Source organism: Bos indicus x Bos taurus, chromosome 29, assembly GCF_003369695.1.
Source record: "Bos indicus x Bos taurus breed Angus x Brahman F1 hybrid chromosome 29, Bos_hybrid_MaternalHap_v2.0, whole genome shotgun sequence".
In the NCBI taxonomy this organism is placed as follows: Eukaryota; Metazoa; Chordata; class Mammalia; order Artiodactyla; family Bovidae; genus Bos; species Bos indicus x Bos taurus.
Window position 1 is genome coordinate 8,501,489 of NC_040104.1, and position 15,946 is coordinate 8,517,434.

General features: G+C 56.5%; 1 protein-coding gene across 2 annotated transcripts; it reads right to left on the bottom strand.

The window, feature by feature from the left end:
* Positions 1–462: 462 nt before the first annotated feature.
* On the bottom strand, positions 463–14,362 carry RPS6KA4 (ribosomal protein S6 kinase A4). Of its 2 annotated transcripts, XM_027532099.1 has the most exons (17): positions 14,188–14,362; positions 14,012–14,083; positions 13,118–13,336; positions 12,928–13,043; positions 12,021–12,128; positions 11,733–11,813; positions 11,556–11,659; positions 11,312–11,462; positions 8,431–8,595; positions 5,325–5,453; positions 5,029–5,162; positions 4,854–4,947; positions 2,713–2,886; positions 2,439–2,633; positions 2,007–2,166; positions 1,659–1,822; positions 463–1,406 (listed from the first exon to the last, which is right to left on the bottom strand). In XM_027532099.1, exons 1-17 carry the CDS (start codon positions 14,240–14,242, stop codon positions 1,212–1,214), a joined length of 2,316 nt encoding a protein of 771 aa, XP_027387900.1. In that variant the 5' UTR covers positions 14,243–14,362; the 3' UTR covers positions 463–1,211. The 2 variants fall into 2 exon arrangements, with proteins under 2 accessions (XP_027387900.1, XP_027387901.1); XM_027532100.1 differs by lacking the exon at positions 14,012–14,083 and having other exon boundaries at positions 14,188–14,334.
* Between the last annotated feature and the right edge of the window lie 1,584 nt (positions 14,363–15,946).

Consider the following 15,946-nt stretch of genomic DNA (forward strand, 5'->3'; position numbering starts at 1 on the left):
CTCCAGTACTTTGGCCACCTCATGCGAAGAGTTGACTCATTGGAAAAGACTCTGATGCTGGGAGGGATTGGGGGCAGGAGGAGAAGGGGACGACAGAGGATGAGATGGCTGGATGGCATCACTGACTCGATGGACGTGAGTCTCAGTGAACTCCGGGAGTTGGTGATGGACAGGGAGGCCTGGCGTGCTGCGATTCATAGGGTCGCAAAGAGTTGGACACGACTGAGCGACTGATCTGATCTGATCTGATGGTTGGTTCATGCTGTTGTACAGAGAAACCAGCACAAATTGTAAAGCAATTATCCTCCAAATAAAAATAAATTTAAAGAACACCAAGGACAAAGGGTATCATATTATCCAGAAGGGTCTGCTCTGTCCCTCCACTTTGAGGCCCAAGGGCCAACGCCTGGAAGTGAACCCCAAGACCTCTGCCCCCACACCCCCCACACATACACACACAAATGCCACACAGCACTGAGTAGACTTTTATTTTAAAGTCAAAGGCACAGCCTGGATGGGCGGAGGCAGTGACTATGGAAGCCCAGCCCAGACCCCCAAGGCCCCACCCCCCAGCTAGGGGCAGCTGTGCCAAAGGGGAGGGGACAGATGAGAAGGGGGCCGCCCCTTTTAGGGGAGGTCGCCTACCTCCTAACTTAGCCCCAGTAGGGGGAAGCAGGTGACATAAAGTGAGGCAGAAATGCTTCAGGGGGTCCCCCAGGGCCTCTCGCTGAGCGCCCGCCCCAACACAGGTCTTTGGCGGACGTAATTGCACAGACAGTCCATAAAGTGACAGCTTGAGAGGTGCCCCCTCCCAAGAGCAGGTCCTCAGGGGAGGGCAGGGGAGAGGTCCCAGTTTCTCCCTGTGGCAACTCAGTGCTTAGAAATGGAGGAGCCCTTCCCAACCGGGGCAGCCCCTTGGGTAGAAGGGCCTTCCACCACATGAGGCAGTATCTTGGCAGAGGGCCCCACACCCCACTCCCCAGCAGGCCCCCTCCTTCCCTGCATCTCTAACTCTAACCTGGTAAGACATTTTTTAAAAAAGAATTCTCTGCTTATAAAAATACTTCTGCTCTGTCTGGGGGTAGGGAGGGGGAAAGGGGGGGAGAAGGGTAACAGTCCTGGGGAGGGGGGCGGCGCCGATGCAGGAGGCAGTGAGCCGGCCTCCTAGATCACAGACACGACGGGGGAGGCGGGAGTCACAGGGGCAGGGGCTAGGAGGGGGGTAGGGGGCCATTGGCTCGTCGGGGGGTTCCCTTGGCAGCCGGGGCCCGGCCGGGGGCGGCGGGCGCTGGGGAGACGCGGCGGGATGTGGCGGCGCTCCGTAATTTCTGTTTCCGCCGCTTGGCCAGCGGCGCGTTTTCCACGCTCTTCAGGAAGAAACCCTCGCGTTTGCCCCGGTTGAACGCCTGGCGGAAAGGAAAGGGTGAGTGAGTCCCACGGGCCCGGCCTCGACTTCCAGATCCCGGCTTTGGCCCCATCCCAGGCCCTCCTTCCCATCCCACTAGGTCAGGGCCAACAGGTCTTTTGCCTCCACAACCTCTAAGAAGCTCAGGGCCCCGGCAGGTCACGGGTCTGGACTCCGCGGAACTCAACCTGGCAGGACTCCGGGGAGTCGCCTCCCAGAGGCCCCGCCCCCAGGCTCAGGCCCCGCCCCTCACCATGAAGGTGGCGTTGAGCCCGGAGCGCACAGCGGACCCCGAGGACTCCAGCACGTCCGGTGTCCGCAGCGGAGGCGAAGAGCGCGCGCTGCCATCCTGCAGCCACGAGCTGCCCCGCAGCCCCTCGAGCTTCAGCCGCTTGGCGGGATCCACAGTCAGGAGCCCTGGAGGCGGGGCGGGGCAGCGTTGGCGGGCCACGTGTAGAGGGTACACCCCAGAGAGGGCAGCCCCACTCTCCTCCCCGACAAGCCCCCCACCTGGACACCAAACCCGGGGGCACTCCTTGCCCCACCACGACCCCATGGCCTCCCCCTCCCCAACCATAACCTATGACCTCCGGCTCCGCACCTCGGACCAGCTCCTTGGCTTCCTCAGACACGCCTTCCCAGGCCTCTCCGTCAAGAGAGAAGCGCCCCTCGCGGATCTTGCACATGATCTCCGCGGCCTGGCTCTGCCCGCCTTGGCCTGAGGCCCCCTGGAAGGGGACCTGGCCCGACAGCATCATGTACTAGGGGTGGGGGTGGGAGGGACAGGTGAAAAGTGAGACCAGCCCAGACTAGGGGCCAATGGAGGCCAGGAGACTGATTCAACCCACCACAGGACCATGCACTCTCTCCAAGAGGCTAACTCCTGAGGCCCATGGGTGATGAACTCTACCCCTCAAACTAGGGTGCTCAGATCCCAGCACCAGAGCGACCCCGTCTATGTATCAGGACATCTTATCCCAGCCTCAGACCAAATCCTGCCCCTGACATCCCCTCAGAGACGCCATCCCCATACCAGAATAACGCCGAGGCTCCAGAGGTCGCAGGACTCGTCGTAACCCTGCTGGGCCAGCAGCTCGGGGGCTGCGTACTGCAGCGTGAAGCAGGGCGTCTGCATGGGCCCCGCGGGGCTCTGCGGGCGCAGGCGCGCGAACCCGAAGTCGATGATCTTCACTGGGGCCCCAGGCGTGTCATCGGCGTACAGGATGTTCTACGAGGGCGGCGAGGCGGCGTCAGAACCCGGCTTTCCGCGCCGAGGCCCTCCCGATGCGCTGAGGCCCCGCGCTCACCTCGGGCTTCAGGTCGCGATGCACTACGCCCGCCTCCTCGTGCATGAAGCTCACGGCCGACACGAGGCTGCGCAGGATCTGGCTCGCCTCGGACTCGCTGAAGTGCCGCTTCTTGCGGATGTGCTCCAGCAGCTCCCCGCCCTGCAGCAGCTCCAGGACCAGGTACGTGTGCAGCTGCGGGCAGCGCGACGGTCCGGGTCACCGCCTACCGAGACCCCGCCCACCCGCCGCATCCTGCCCCGAGGTCACCATCGAGCCCCGCCCCCAGTTTCAGGCACCTTCCACATTCAACCCTGACCTCAAGACTACCACCACCGCCCCCTACCCGCCTCCGTAAGAACCACCTTAGGACTCGCTTGCGGTTCTACCCCGTACTGTTTTCCTTCCCAGGTGGCGCTAGTGGTAAACAACCCGCCTGCCAATGCAAGCGAGGTAACAGAGGCAGGTTGGATCCCTGGGTGAGGAAGATCCCCTGGAGGAGGGCATGGCAATCCACTCCAGTATTCTTGGGCCTGGAGAATCTTATGGACAGAGGACGTGGTGGGCTTTGGTCCACAGGGTCGCAAAGAGTTGGACATGACTGAAACGACTTAGCAGCAGCAGCAGTCCCTTTGGCCACCTTAAAGTTCAGTTCAGTCCCTCAGTCGTGTCCGACTCTTTGCAACCCCATGGACTGCAGCACTGCCAGGCTTCCCTGTCCATTACCAACTCCTGCAGTCTGCTCAAACTCATGTCCATCAAGTCAATGATGCCATCCAACCTTCTCATCCTCTGTCATCCCCTTCTCCCCTTGCCTTCAATCTTTCCCAGCATCAGGGTCTTTTCCAATGAGTCAGTTCTTTGAATCAGGTAGCCAAAGGATTGGAACTTCAGCTTCAGCATCAGTCTTTCCAATGAATATTCAGGACTGATTTCCTTTAGGATTGACAAGTTTGATCTCCTTGCAGTCCAAGGGACACTCAAGAGTCTTCTCCAACACCATAGTTCAAAAGCATCAACTCTTCGGCGCTCAGCTTTCTTTATAGTCCAACTCTCACATCCATACATGACTACTGGAAAAACCATATCTTTGACTAGATGGTCCTTTGTCGGCAAAGTAACATCTGCTTTTTAATATGCTGTCTAGATTTGTCATAGCTTTTCTTCCAAGGAGCAAGCGTCTGTTAATTTCATGGCTGCAGTCACCATCTGCAGTGATTTTGGAGCCCAAGAAAATAAAGTCTGTCACTGTTTCCATTGTTTCCCCATCTATGTGCCATGAAGTGATGGGACCCGATGCCATTATCTTCATTTTTTGAATGTTGAGTTTTAAGCCTGCTTTTTTAAACTCTCCTCTTTCACTTTCATCAAGAGGCTTCTCAGTTTTTTGCTTTCTGCCATAAGGGTGGTGTCATCTGCATATCTGAGGTTATTGATATTTTTCCCAGAAATCTTGATGCCAGCTTGTGCTTCATCCAGCCCGCATTTTGCATAATGTACTCTGCATATAAGTTAAATAAACAGGGTGATAATATATAGCTTTGATGTACTCGTTTCCCAATTTGGAACCAGTCCGTTGTTCCATGTTCGATTCTAACTGTTGTTTCTTGACCTGCATACAGATTTCTCAGGAGGCAGGTAAGGTGGTTTGGTACTCCCATGTCTTTAAGAATTTTCCACAGTTTGTTGTGATCCACACAACAAACTGTTGTGGCCACCTTAAAACCCACTGGCAAAAATCGTCCCCCTGCCCTGTTCCTTTGTCCATTCCCATATCCACCTTCGAGTCCTCAGGCCCTCCTAGTTGCTTAGTCCCTCTGGTATGCCCTCTTCCAGGGGATCTTCCCAACCCAGGAGTCAAACCCAGGTCTCCTACATTGCAGGCGGATTCTTTACCGTTTGAGCCACCAAGGAAGCCCAAGAGCGCTGGAGTAGTCTATCCCTTCTCCAAGGAAACTGCCCGACCCAGGAATCTCTTGAATTGCAGGCGATTTCTTTACATGCTGAGCTACCATAATCCCGCCTCCCTCACCTCCAGGTCCTCAGGCCCCTCCCACTGCGCGCTCAGGCCCCGCCTCCTGTCCGCCTCCCCGCCCCCTCCCTGCCCTCCTCGGGCAGCCTCCAGCGCCCCTGCGCTCCGCCCCAGCCCAGGAAGGCGTCACCTGGTCGTGATGCACTTCGTGCAGCTTCACCACGTTGGGATGCGACTGGCACAGCCGCAGGGCAGCCACTTCGCGCTGCGTGTTCTCCTCCAGCCTGGGGGCAGGGCAGGCAGGGTCAGAACAGCCGACCTCCGGCCCCACCCTCCCCGAGTCTGCCCGCCCCGGGCCCGCCCACCTGCGACTGAGGATCTTGACAGCGAACTCTTGGCCGCTCTGTAGCTGTCGGCAGCGGCGGCACACGGAGAAACTACCCTGGCCCAACGCGGGTTCCCGCAGGTCCAGTTCGTACTGCTGGAAGAAGGGCGAGTCCTGGGGGCGCAAGAGAAGCGTCAGAGGTCCTAGCGGGAGCCTTGCGGCTATGCCACGCCCCACCTCGGAGAGGCTCCGGGCCTCAACGAAGCCACCATGTGCGCCTGATGAAGACAGGTCTGGAGTCCCCACGCCCACTTCTCCCACCCTGGCCCAATCCACCTGCATCATGACGCTCCTGGCCAACGCCGCCGGGCCGGGCCGGTCTCCAGCGCCAGACGCTTCCAGCACATCGGTCATCACCGCGTTGTTGCGGTCAAACAAGATGGATGGCGCCACGAAGGAGTATCCCTGGTGGAGGAGGGGGTTGTCAGGGCTGGATGGGCATCCAGGGGCTGGAGGTGCAGAAGGAGCCCCTGAAGGCCCAGACCCAGCCGAAGGGCAGGGGGCAGAGGAAAGACGCTGCAGTAGGGAGTTGAGGGTGTTGCTTTTGCATCCCGGTATACACAGGCTGTTGTGGACATTTTTATTCCACCTTGGTCTGTGATCCCTTGGAACCATGTCTATCCCTTCAGCAGTCTGGGACTCCACCTTTCTCGTCACAGTGGTCCCCCAAGTGCCAAGGCCATCATCTGGCACAACGTAGTGGCCCAGAATATAATGGGCTGAACGAATAAAAGAATTGTGGCCTGGTATCACACATGCTTAGCTTAGGAAAATTCAGCTCTACCCAACTCAGGACAAAAAGTCTTTATTACTTTCAAATCAAACTTTGGCCTCCTCTGCAAGGGGGTGCTACTGAGGAAATGTAAAGAGAAACCAAAGTTAATTTTTTTGCCTTTCCTAAGGATCCATGTCCTGGCAATTCAAGGAATTCTCAAGGGTAATTTTAAGGATGTGTTGTTTTCTCCTAAAAACGCAGCGCCACTGTATGCAGTGCTAACTAGGATGCACACAGGTGGGATTTTTGTCAGTGAAGTTTGTTGATATGTCCCCAGTACCCAAGTCAGTGCCTGGCACGTTGAAGGCACTCAGTACATATTTTTGAATCATTAAATGAATGAATGAAAGTAACCATTGATTCACAAGAAAACTTGCTCATTAGGACTGTGAGATCAAAGATAGATCCCAGTAGATCGAGGGATATTCAAGCACAGAGCTGTCACTTGTGAGAGCTTCACAGAGGGGACTGATCCACCCGTAGTTGATACTGGCCTATTATTTACTATTTATGGACCGAATCCTACCCAGCCATGACCCCAAGCTGGACTTAGGGACGCAGAAATTAAACACATAGTCCCTGCCCTCTGAGAGTTTCAGACCAGGCGAGGTGGTCTCCGTCAGTGTCAGTATACAACCTGACAAACTGCTCAGAAGGAGGTTTTGTCTTCAGAGGGCTGGTGCACAAGAAAAGGGCAACCCAGGGCCAGAGGAGCAGCGAAGTCTTCACACAGGGCAGCGCTGGACAACAAGGCTTGACTTTTGCCAGGTGGGCAACTGTAGGGAAAGAACTCCAGGTGGGGGAAACTGCATGTGCAAAGGAACAGAAGTATGTTCTGGAACCTCTGAGAAGTTCCAAGGTGCTGGAGCACCAGGTGAAATAACAGAGAGTACTGAGCAAAGACCACATCATATACAAATGAACTGATTTACACAACAGAAGCAGGCTCACAGACTTAGTGAATGAACTTCTGATTACCAGCGGGGAAGGGTGGCAAAAAGGGATAGTTAGGGAAAACCAGACACAGAACAACGGACTGGTTCAAAACTGGGAAAGGAGTACGTCAAGGCTGTATATTGTTACCCTGTTTATTTATATGTAGAGTACATCATGCAAAATGCCAGGCTGGATGAATCAAAAGCTGGAATCAAGATTACATGGCGAAATATCAACAACGTCAGATATGCAGATGATACCACCCTAATGGCAGAAAGAAAAGAGGAACTAAAGAGCCGCTTGATGAAGGTAAAAGAGGAGAATGAAAAAACTGGCTTAAAACTCAACATTCAGAAAACTAAGATCATGGCATCTGGTCCCATCACTTCATGGAAAATAAATGGGGAAAATATGGAAACAGTGGCAGATTTCATTTTCTTGAGCTCCAAAATCACTGCAGATGGTGACTGCAGCCATGAAATTAACAGACGCCTGCTCCTTGGAAGAAAACCTATGACAAACCTAGACAGTGTATTAAAAGCAGAGACATCACTTTGCCCACAAAGGTCCATATAGTCAGCTATGGTTTTTCCAACAGTCATGTACGGATGTGAGAGTTGGACCATAAGAAAGGCTGAGCGCCAAAGAATTGATACTTTCAAACTGTGGTGCTGGAGAAGACTCTTGAGAGTCCCTTGGACAGCAGGGAGATCAAAACCAGTCAATCCTAAAGAAAATTCATTGGCAGGACTGATGCTGGAGCTGAAGCTCCAATACTTTGGGTACCTGATGCAAAGAGCCGACTTGTTAGAAAAGACCCTGATGCTGAGAAAGATTGAAGGCGGAGGAGAAGGGGGCAACAGAGGATGAGATGGCTGAAAGGCATCACCAACTCAATGGACATGAGTTTGAGCAAACTCCAAGAGATAGTGGAGGACAGGTAAGCCTGGTGTGTTGCAGCCCAGCGTCAGACACGATTTAGCAACTGAGCAACAACAAGGGAGTTTGAAATTGACATGTATATACTGCTATATTTAAAACGGATAACCAACAAGGACCTACTGTATAGCACAGGGAACTCTGCTCAATGTTAGGTGGCAGCCTGGATGGGAGGGGAGTTTGGGGGAGAATGGATACAGGCATATGTATGGCTGAGTCCCTTTGCTGTCCACCTGAAACAATCACAACATTGTTATTTGGCTATATTCCAATATAAAAGAAAAGAAAATGTAAAAAAAAAAAAAAGACCACATCATGCAAGGCCTTGCATACCAGGCAAAGGAGCTTGGACTTGTCCAACAGGCCTAAGCTTCTAAAACTGGGTGGAGGGGGCCTGTGTCCCCAGGAATGTGATATGGTATGCCACAGTATAAACAAAGCATCTCTTCCTAGGTGTCCCCTTAAAACAACAGTTTTACCTAACAATAAAGAGAGATGATGGAGAAGGGAAATCGACATGAAATTTCAAGATAAACCAGAAATTCAAAGACGTGTCCTGCCAAGGCAGCCTCAATGACTGACAATTCCAAGTTCATCATGAATGGAGAGGAAGGGAGATGCTGAGTCCCCCTCAGGACACAGGGCTATGTAATGTCCAGAGTCAGCTGGGGCTGAGGCTTGCAACAGCACCCCACTTCCCCTGCATCTGTGGTTCCATGAGCTCTCACTCACCTGGAAGATGCGAGGGTCCCCAGGTGGGGGGCTGCCAGGGGGTGAGTAGACAGGCTCCAGTCGGGTAAATTCTTCTGCAAAGTTGCCCACATCCAGCTCTGAGCGGATCTGGGGTCGGAACGGGGCTGGAATCTTCCTAGCAGCCAGAGCAGCCCAGTCCAGACCCTGGAGAAAAGGAATGAAAGATAAGGGATCAAAGGGCAGGAAGTGGAAACACTGTCCACTCGGGCCACCCTCACTGGGCAGCTCCTCAGTGAGGCAAAGGTCTCGCCTTTGCAGTTGTGTGCAAAGCTGTTCTTCCTGCCTCCCCAGCTTCTGTTTCCCTTCCTCTGATAACAGGATCCCTGTTTCCCTTAGAGAACCACCCCTCCACCGCACTCAGCCAATTCTGGGACTTTTAATAGAACTGGTATGCAAAAAAAAAAAAAAATCTCCTACTGGACTTAAATCTGGGAGGATATGAGTCTGGAACTGCTGGGGCCCCCTCAGTGTCTAGTGATGAAATGCCCAGGCAGAAAAGCAGAAGCAGGAGACAAAGTAAGAAATTCCTAATAACATAGACTCAGCACCTGGATCCAGCCTTGCCTGAAGTCAGACCGTTTTCCCTGACTTTTCATTTATGGTAGCTAAAACATTCCTTTTTATGTTTAAACTAGTGTGGCATAGCTTGTTCTTGTTGCCTGTCCAACACCCATTCTCTCTGTCATACTTAGCACTATAGCCCCCATTTATTTCAGGAACCAATGTACAAACTAAAAAATAGTATTTTACAAACTTCCTTGCAGTTAGCAGTGACCAATTACTTGTAAGCAAAAATTATGAGGGAGAAATCCAGAGAAAGAGCCTGAAGAGGAGGGTGAGCAGTTGTTAAGTACCCTTTTTGCCCTTCCCTCCTTCTTCCTCATGCTTCCCACCTGGAGAGCAACCTAGACAGCAAGAGGTCTGGCAGTCATTTTGATACCAGGAGGCAACCGTGGGAATGCAGGCTGTAGCTATTAGCTGCTCGGCACGTCAAATTCTTGTGACCCCACGGACTATAGCCCACTCGGCTCCTCTATCCATGGGATTCTCCAGGCAAAAATACTGGAGTGGATTGCCATGCCCTCCTCCAGGGGATCTTTCTGACCTAGGGATCAAACCCACATCTCTTGTCTCCTGCATTGGCAGATGGGCTCTTTACCACTAGCACCGCCTGGAAAGCCCTGGGAATGGAGGCTATGTGCTAAAAATGAAGGAGCATTTAAAAAGAAAAAATCAAGCTTGGCTCCTTGAAGACACCACAGCAGCCCTAGACTGATGACCTCTGGATTTCTTTTATGTAGACAGACAGACAGACAGACAGATAGATCTCTTTTTTAGACTACCATTCATTCCAGTCTCTGTTCTTAGAAGCCAGACTCTATTCCACAGATATAACCATCTTCAGTGCACTTTTGGTCACATGCAGCCTAGAGGCATGGCTTGGGCTTAAAGGCCCCAGTTCTGGCACCAGGGACCTCAGAATCGCTATCAGCAAAGAGATTGTCTTGAGAGAAGAGGAAATAGCATCAAGCCTCAAAGACCTTGGGGGATGCGGGCGCTCTCTAGTCTGACAACTGGTTCACCTGCTCCCAAGCACCCAGGGACCAGGATGCACTCAGGGTGGGCTGAGGAATTCACTGAGGGACACTGACACTGCTCAGTCACTCTGCCCATAACGGAACATCTTCACCACAGAGGCTTAAGACTCCTGTCTGAGAAAGCTTCTTTGAGGGCCCTTCCAGGCAAAACTTGCTGGGAAGATTCAAGGAGGTGATATTCATAGCAAGGGTAACTGGGTGCCCAGCCCACAGTAAGTGCCCATAAATGGATGCTTTTGTTACTACATTGGACAAGGCAAATTTAATACCCACGTGTAAACAGAACATGACACTTCAGAGCATGGGCCTTCAGGCCACCTAGACCTGAGCTGTATCACTTCGCTCAGTGATCTTGGGCAAATTACCTAACCTCTCTGACCATGGACTGTATAGTCCATGAGGTCACAAAGAGTCAGACACAACTGAGCAACTTTCACTTTTTCTGAACCTGTTTCCTCATCTGTGAAAATAAGGATAATTAGGTTGGTTCTGAGGCTTACATGAAATTATGCAAGCAAGGGGCCAAGATACATTCACTGTTACAGGGTCCTGCTAGGCAACGGGGGCTTCCCAGGTGGCTCAGTGGTAAAGAATCCGCCTGCTAATGCAGGAGACATGGGTTCAATCCTGGAGTAGGAAATGTCAGCCCACTCCCATGGACAGAGATCCCAGGGGATCGCAAAGAGTTGGACATGACTGAGCAACTGAGCATGCACACAAGCTGTGCAATGACTCGCCATACACAGTGTCCAAACCAGCGAGGTCTCACAAGGACAGAATTCACTCTGCACTGCACCCTAACCTGCATGCAAGTTGCTTAGGACAGATCCCACGTGGCTGATTCAGACACGTCCATCTGAAGTACAGGCATACAGAATGTACAGGTACAAAGACCAAAACCCCGAGTGGATGCTAACAGTCATGAGACTGGGCCCGACAGCAGACCTGGGGTCTGTTCCCAGCTCTACATTTTTACTGTGTGATCTCTGGCAGATCACCATGCCTCTCTGAATTGTCCAATGAAGAATCCATTCTCAAGTCCCTGCCAGCCCTGCCAGGCAATGAACCTAGAATTCTTTCCCATGAGAGCAAATTTAAATAGAGATGAATGAGAAGACAAGCCTGCTTTCTTTACCTGCAAAGTTTTCTAAATCAAGTGAAACTGGCCAGTCTCAGACCATCCCTCCAGTGTCCCCCAACCCAGAGCAGTAGCCCAGCCCCGGTGTGTGCAGAGAGCTATGGGGGTGAGTCAGGAGCCTCACCTGGAAGAAGGGGTGGTCCTTAACTTCCTGTGCCCCCTGGGGTCCTGCACCCAGTCGCTTCCTGGGGTCCTTGCAAAGTAGCCGCTGCAGTAGGTCCTGTGCCACTGGCCCGATCCGGGGGGGGAAGGGAGGGGAGCACTTCAGGATCCGTCTGGGAGGATTGGGGGGGGCGTCAGGGGCAGCGAGCCCCCCCTCCAGCCCTGCCCAGGCTCCTCGGCCGCCCTCTGCTTCCAGCCCTGCTCACCGAGACACCTCTGCCTGAGTGTTCCTCTCGCCCTCCAGGGTGAAGGGTGAGGCCCCCGTCAGCAGCTCGAAAAGCAGGATGCCAAGGCTCCACCAGTCCACAGCCTGCCGGGCACAGCCAGGGTGAGAGCCTGCAGCCACCCCCGCCTCACCCCACCCCACTCCAGGGCCAACCCACCTTGCCATGGCCCGACTTGCTGCGGATGATTTCAGGGGCCATGTACTCAATGGTGCCACAGAAGGAAAAGGTCCGCTCTTTCTGGAAGGACAAGAGGACCCATTTGGACACCCAGCCGCCCCCACCCCCACCCCACGGCCCAGAGTAAGACTCGCTGGACTTGTGAGAGTCGGAGCAGTGGGAACTTCCTGAAGGCAGAGCTACTGCAGAGCCAGGCGTGGAGCTGGAGCCGGGATGGGAAGGCCTGTGTAGGGGGGGTTCAGGAGGCTGAGACCATCCTTCACTCACCTCCTCTGTCAGGAACTCCTTGCTAAGCCCAAAGTCAGTGAGGACAATGTGACCCTCGGAGTCCAGCAGCACATTCTCCAGCTTCAGATCTCGGTAGATGATGCCCAGCTGGCAGGAGGGAAGAGGGCGCTGAGGGTCCCTCCTCTGACACCCCCACCCCCAACTCCTACAGCTCCTGTTCTGTACCAGATCCCTGGGGCAGGGGATCTCCAGTGGGGTGGGGGGCAGGATGAGACTGGCCCATTGAACGGGAGAAGCCATTAAGATACACCAGCATAGGGACTTCCCTGGTGGTCCAGTGGTTAAGAATCTGCCTGCCAATACAGGGGACATGGCTTCCAGCCCTGGTCCCAGAAGGTGCCACATGCCATGGAGAGCAACTAAGCCCGTGGGCCACAACTGCTGAGTCCGCAGCAAGAGAAGCCACTGCAATGAGAACCCCGAGCACCACAACAAACAGTAGCCCCCGAGTGCAGCAACGAAGACCCAGCACAGCCATCAGTCAGTCAGTCAATTTCCAAAAAGCATGGAAGGGGTGGGGAAACACCACAGAGAGGCCCCTAGGAGGAAAGCTGTGTGAGGAGCCCCAAATCACAACAGCTCTGGGAACCAAGGCATGAGGTCTCCGTTTGAGGAAGTTCTGTGAACGTGGCCCCAGGAAGCAGCCTGTGAGAGTTCCCTGTGAGAGGAAAGCCCCCTCGAGGAGGCACCAGCGGAGGAGACCCCAGAAGGCAGCACCCAAGCCTTCCTCCCAGGAGGCTAGGGGACGTGGATCCAGTGCCGCCCCCCCGCCCCGACCCCGCGGCCACCCCCTTCCAGGAAGCCCAAGGCTGCCAGCTTCACAGGCCCCTCCAGGGCCAGGACCCGGTGCCCAGGGCCACCACCAGGTGGCCGGGTCCTCACCCACCTTGTGCAGGTGCTCCAGGGCCAGCACGATCTCGCCCCCATACACGCGCACCTCGGCCTCCCTGAAGTACTGGCGCTGGTAGAGGTGGGTGAACATTTCGCCGCCGTTCACATAGTCTGGGGAAGGTGGGAGTGGAAGCTGGGAAGCAGCCCCCATGGGTAGCCCCCCCCCCCACAGGGCCTGCCCTTACCCAGGATGAGGTGCAGCTTGGCATCAGTCTGGAAGGCGTAGTGCAGCGTGACCAGGAAGGGTGCCTGGCGCACCAGCTCCAGCACCGAGCGCTCGGTGCGCGTGTGCTCCTGTGTCTTGGCACGCTGCACCAAGGCTGCCTTGCGCAGCACCTTCATGGCATACAGCTTGCCCGCGTCGTGCCCGCCTGCCTTCCGCACCAGGAACACCTTCCCGTAGGCTGTGGGGGCAGCGAGTGGGCGGAAGGTAGGCCATGAGCAGAAGGGCGGGTGCGAAGGTGGGGGGGTAGCGACGCCCACCCAGGAGGGTGTGCAAGGTGGGGGAAGGAGCTGGGGCGAGAGGCAGGTGTGCACAAAGCTGGCAGCGCTTTCTAAAGCAAAGATGTGCACACCCCCGGGAGGGTGCTCAGCAAACCTAGGGAGGGCATGTGCAAACCAGGCTGGGGGGGTACGCAACTCCCGGGAGGCCTGCAGCACAGGGTGGGGGCGGGGTGTGTGCAAACCTGGGGAAGGTATAGAGGATGCAAAGCCAGGGAGGGGGCGCAGAGGTGCGGGCAGACGGAAGGACAGTCAACCCCGAGGTGGGGAGTTTGCAAAGTGGAGGAAGACGGCTCTCATATCTCGCAAGGGGGGGAGAGCTGTGAAATCACACGGGTGGGCTGCAAGTCCCCAAGAGTGTTGGCCCCCCCGGGGAGGACCTTGCTCAATGTGGAGCAGCCCTGGAAGTGGGCATGCCAACCCCGGCAGGGCAGGGCCAAGCAGGCAAGGCGGGCTATGCCGGGAGAGGGTGGGGGGCATTGCTGGTGGCCTGGCCCAACCCAGGCGGGTGTGCCCGCGCGGCAGGCCCAGAGCACCCTGCGGGGGGAGGACACTTGCCGGCGGATAGGGGTCCTCACCTCCCGTGCCCAGCACCTTGAGCAGCTGGAAGTTCTCCACGCCTACCTTCTCCTCGTGCCCCGTCAGGTTGGCTGTGGGCACAGGGGGCAAATGAACCCAGCCAGTGCATGAACCCTCCCCGGCCGGCCTAGGCAGCCATCACCCAGCCAGCACCCCGGGCCACCCCCTGCCCCACCTTCGGTGATCTGCAGCTCCACGGCACAGCCCTCGTCCTCATCCTCGTCCCCCATGGCCGGCGGGTCGCTGGGGCCCGCGCGGCTCGGCTCCGGGGCGGGCGGCGCCGGTTACATGGCGGCTCCGGCCGGGGCGGGAGCTTCCTGGTGCCGCCTCCGGGGCCGAGGCGGGCGCCGGCGCCGCCTCCCGGCTCCCCGCCCCGCGCGGCCTGAGTCAGGCGCTGGAACGTGACAGCGCCCCGTCTGCGGGTGGGCGGGGGCGGCCCGTTCTCCCGCGGCGCAGGGGGCTGCCGCCAGGAGTGTGCGCTCTGGGACCCCGGGCGACCTTCCTGGGGACCTGGGAGTCCCCCTTGGGAGCTCTGCCTGGGGTTTGTGGATAACCCGGAGCCTCTGTGGGGCGGACACTCCCCAGCCAGGTATCCGCCCCAGGGCGGTAAGTCCACCGCAGGCTGTGCCCCAAGGGGGTGGGAGGCCCACTCTAGTGCTACAGAGCCGCCTTCCTCACCGGGGTGCCAGCCCTAAGGGCAGCCAGGCAGCTCTGTCCAATTCTTAGCCACCAGTGAAAGTGAGGAACTTCATACAGATCACAACCCTCTTGCCTGGTTCTTCTTGATCACTTCTTGACTGCAGCAGATAGGGGAGGGGATCTGTCAGTCCCCTTGACAGATGAGCAGCGTGAGGCCACAGGCCACCTCATCCAGCTCTGGCCTCCATAGCCCCAGCCCTGCACACCTCACTCAGTGTGTCTCTTTGCTCTTGGTGCTGGGCAGGCTAAGAGGGTCCCAGAAGCCACGTGGCCCAGCCCAGCTTCCGGTCTGGATTCCCTGCCGCAGCGAAGCCCTCTTCCTTGCGGACTTGCCTTTGCAGGGGAGGCCTGGCTGGGGGCAGGCACCCTGAGGGCCGGGCCTTGTCTCTGGGCTCCCCCTACCCATGAGGGTGCCTACAGGAGGCACTGAGAGGGAGCCCAGCCCGGCCTCCAGCAGGCATGGGCAGCCCGTTTTCTGACCGAATCTCTCTAGAGCAAGCAGACCTTTAAAAGCATCTCAGGGAACTCCCTGGTGGTCCAGTGGTTAGGGTGTGGTTCTGTCCCCCGTCGTCCCCAAGCCTGGTACAGAATGGATCCCAAAAAGGGATGTCGGAGCCACATAGGGGTGCCCTCCCCCCCATCAGTCTCAGCGCCCTTGGCCACCCGGTCCTCCAGAGCCTCATCTCCCTCCCTGACAGCTGACGGGCCACCAACGGTGGGGCGACCATCAGAGCCCCCACCCGGAGGCCCTATGGGAAGGGGGCTTCTAGCCGCTCAGCCCCCCTGGAGCCAGGGGCTGTCCACTCCCATGTCACCGACCTCAGAAACTCAGTCTGAGAGGAGGGCAGAGCAGCGGGTGACCCCCAACGGGAGGGCTGTGGAAACCCAGTGAGTCAGGCTACATAGGTCACCCTGGGGAGGCAGGCCTGGCCACCCCTCCCAGCTCTTGCCACCCCCGGATTCAGGCTGCCTCACCTCAGCCCGGCAGCCCCACCCTCCTCTGGGCGGCCCCAGGTGCCCTGACTCACGTCCTGCCGTCTTGTCACCCAGCCTAATTGCTCCCCTCCCTGGCGTCAGTCATCCGAGGCGCTGGTCAGAGACCCCGGCATCCCTCCCAGCTCCACAATAGCGCCTCCCCCACCCCAGGCTGTAAACTCTCTGGGGAGGCGCTCAGCCCCAAAGGGGTGGAGATGAGAGGATGAGGAGGCAGGAAGCAGTAAAAGGAGAGAAGAGGG

Bases quoted from the DNA above. Each gene is read 5' to 3' on its own strand.
- RPS6KA4 (XM_027532099.1), bottom strand. From the start codon at position 14,242: ATGGGGGACGAGGATGAGGACGAGGGCTGTGCCGTGGAGCTGCAGATC. The intron at 2,887-4,853 runs GTGACGCCTTCC...CGCTGCCCGCAG, and splicing joins ACGAAGTGCATCACGACCAG to CTGCACACGTACCTGGTCCT. The intron at 1,823-2,006 runs GTGCGGAGCCGG...CCCCGCCTCCAG, and splicing joins AGCCAAGGAGCTGGTCCGAG to GGCTCCTGACTGTGGATCCC.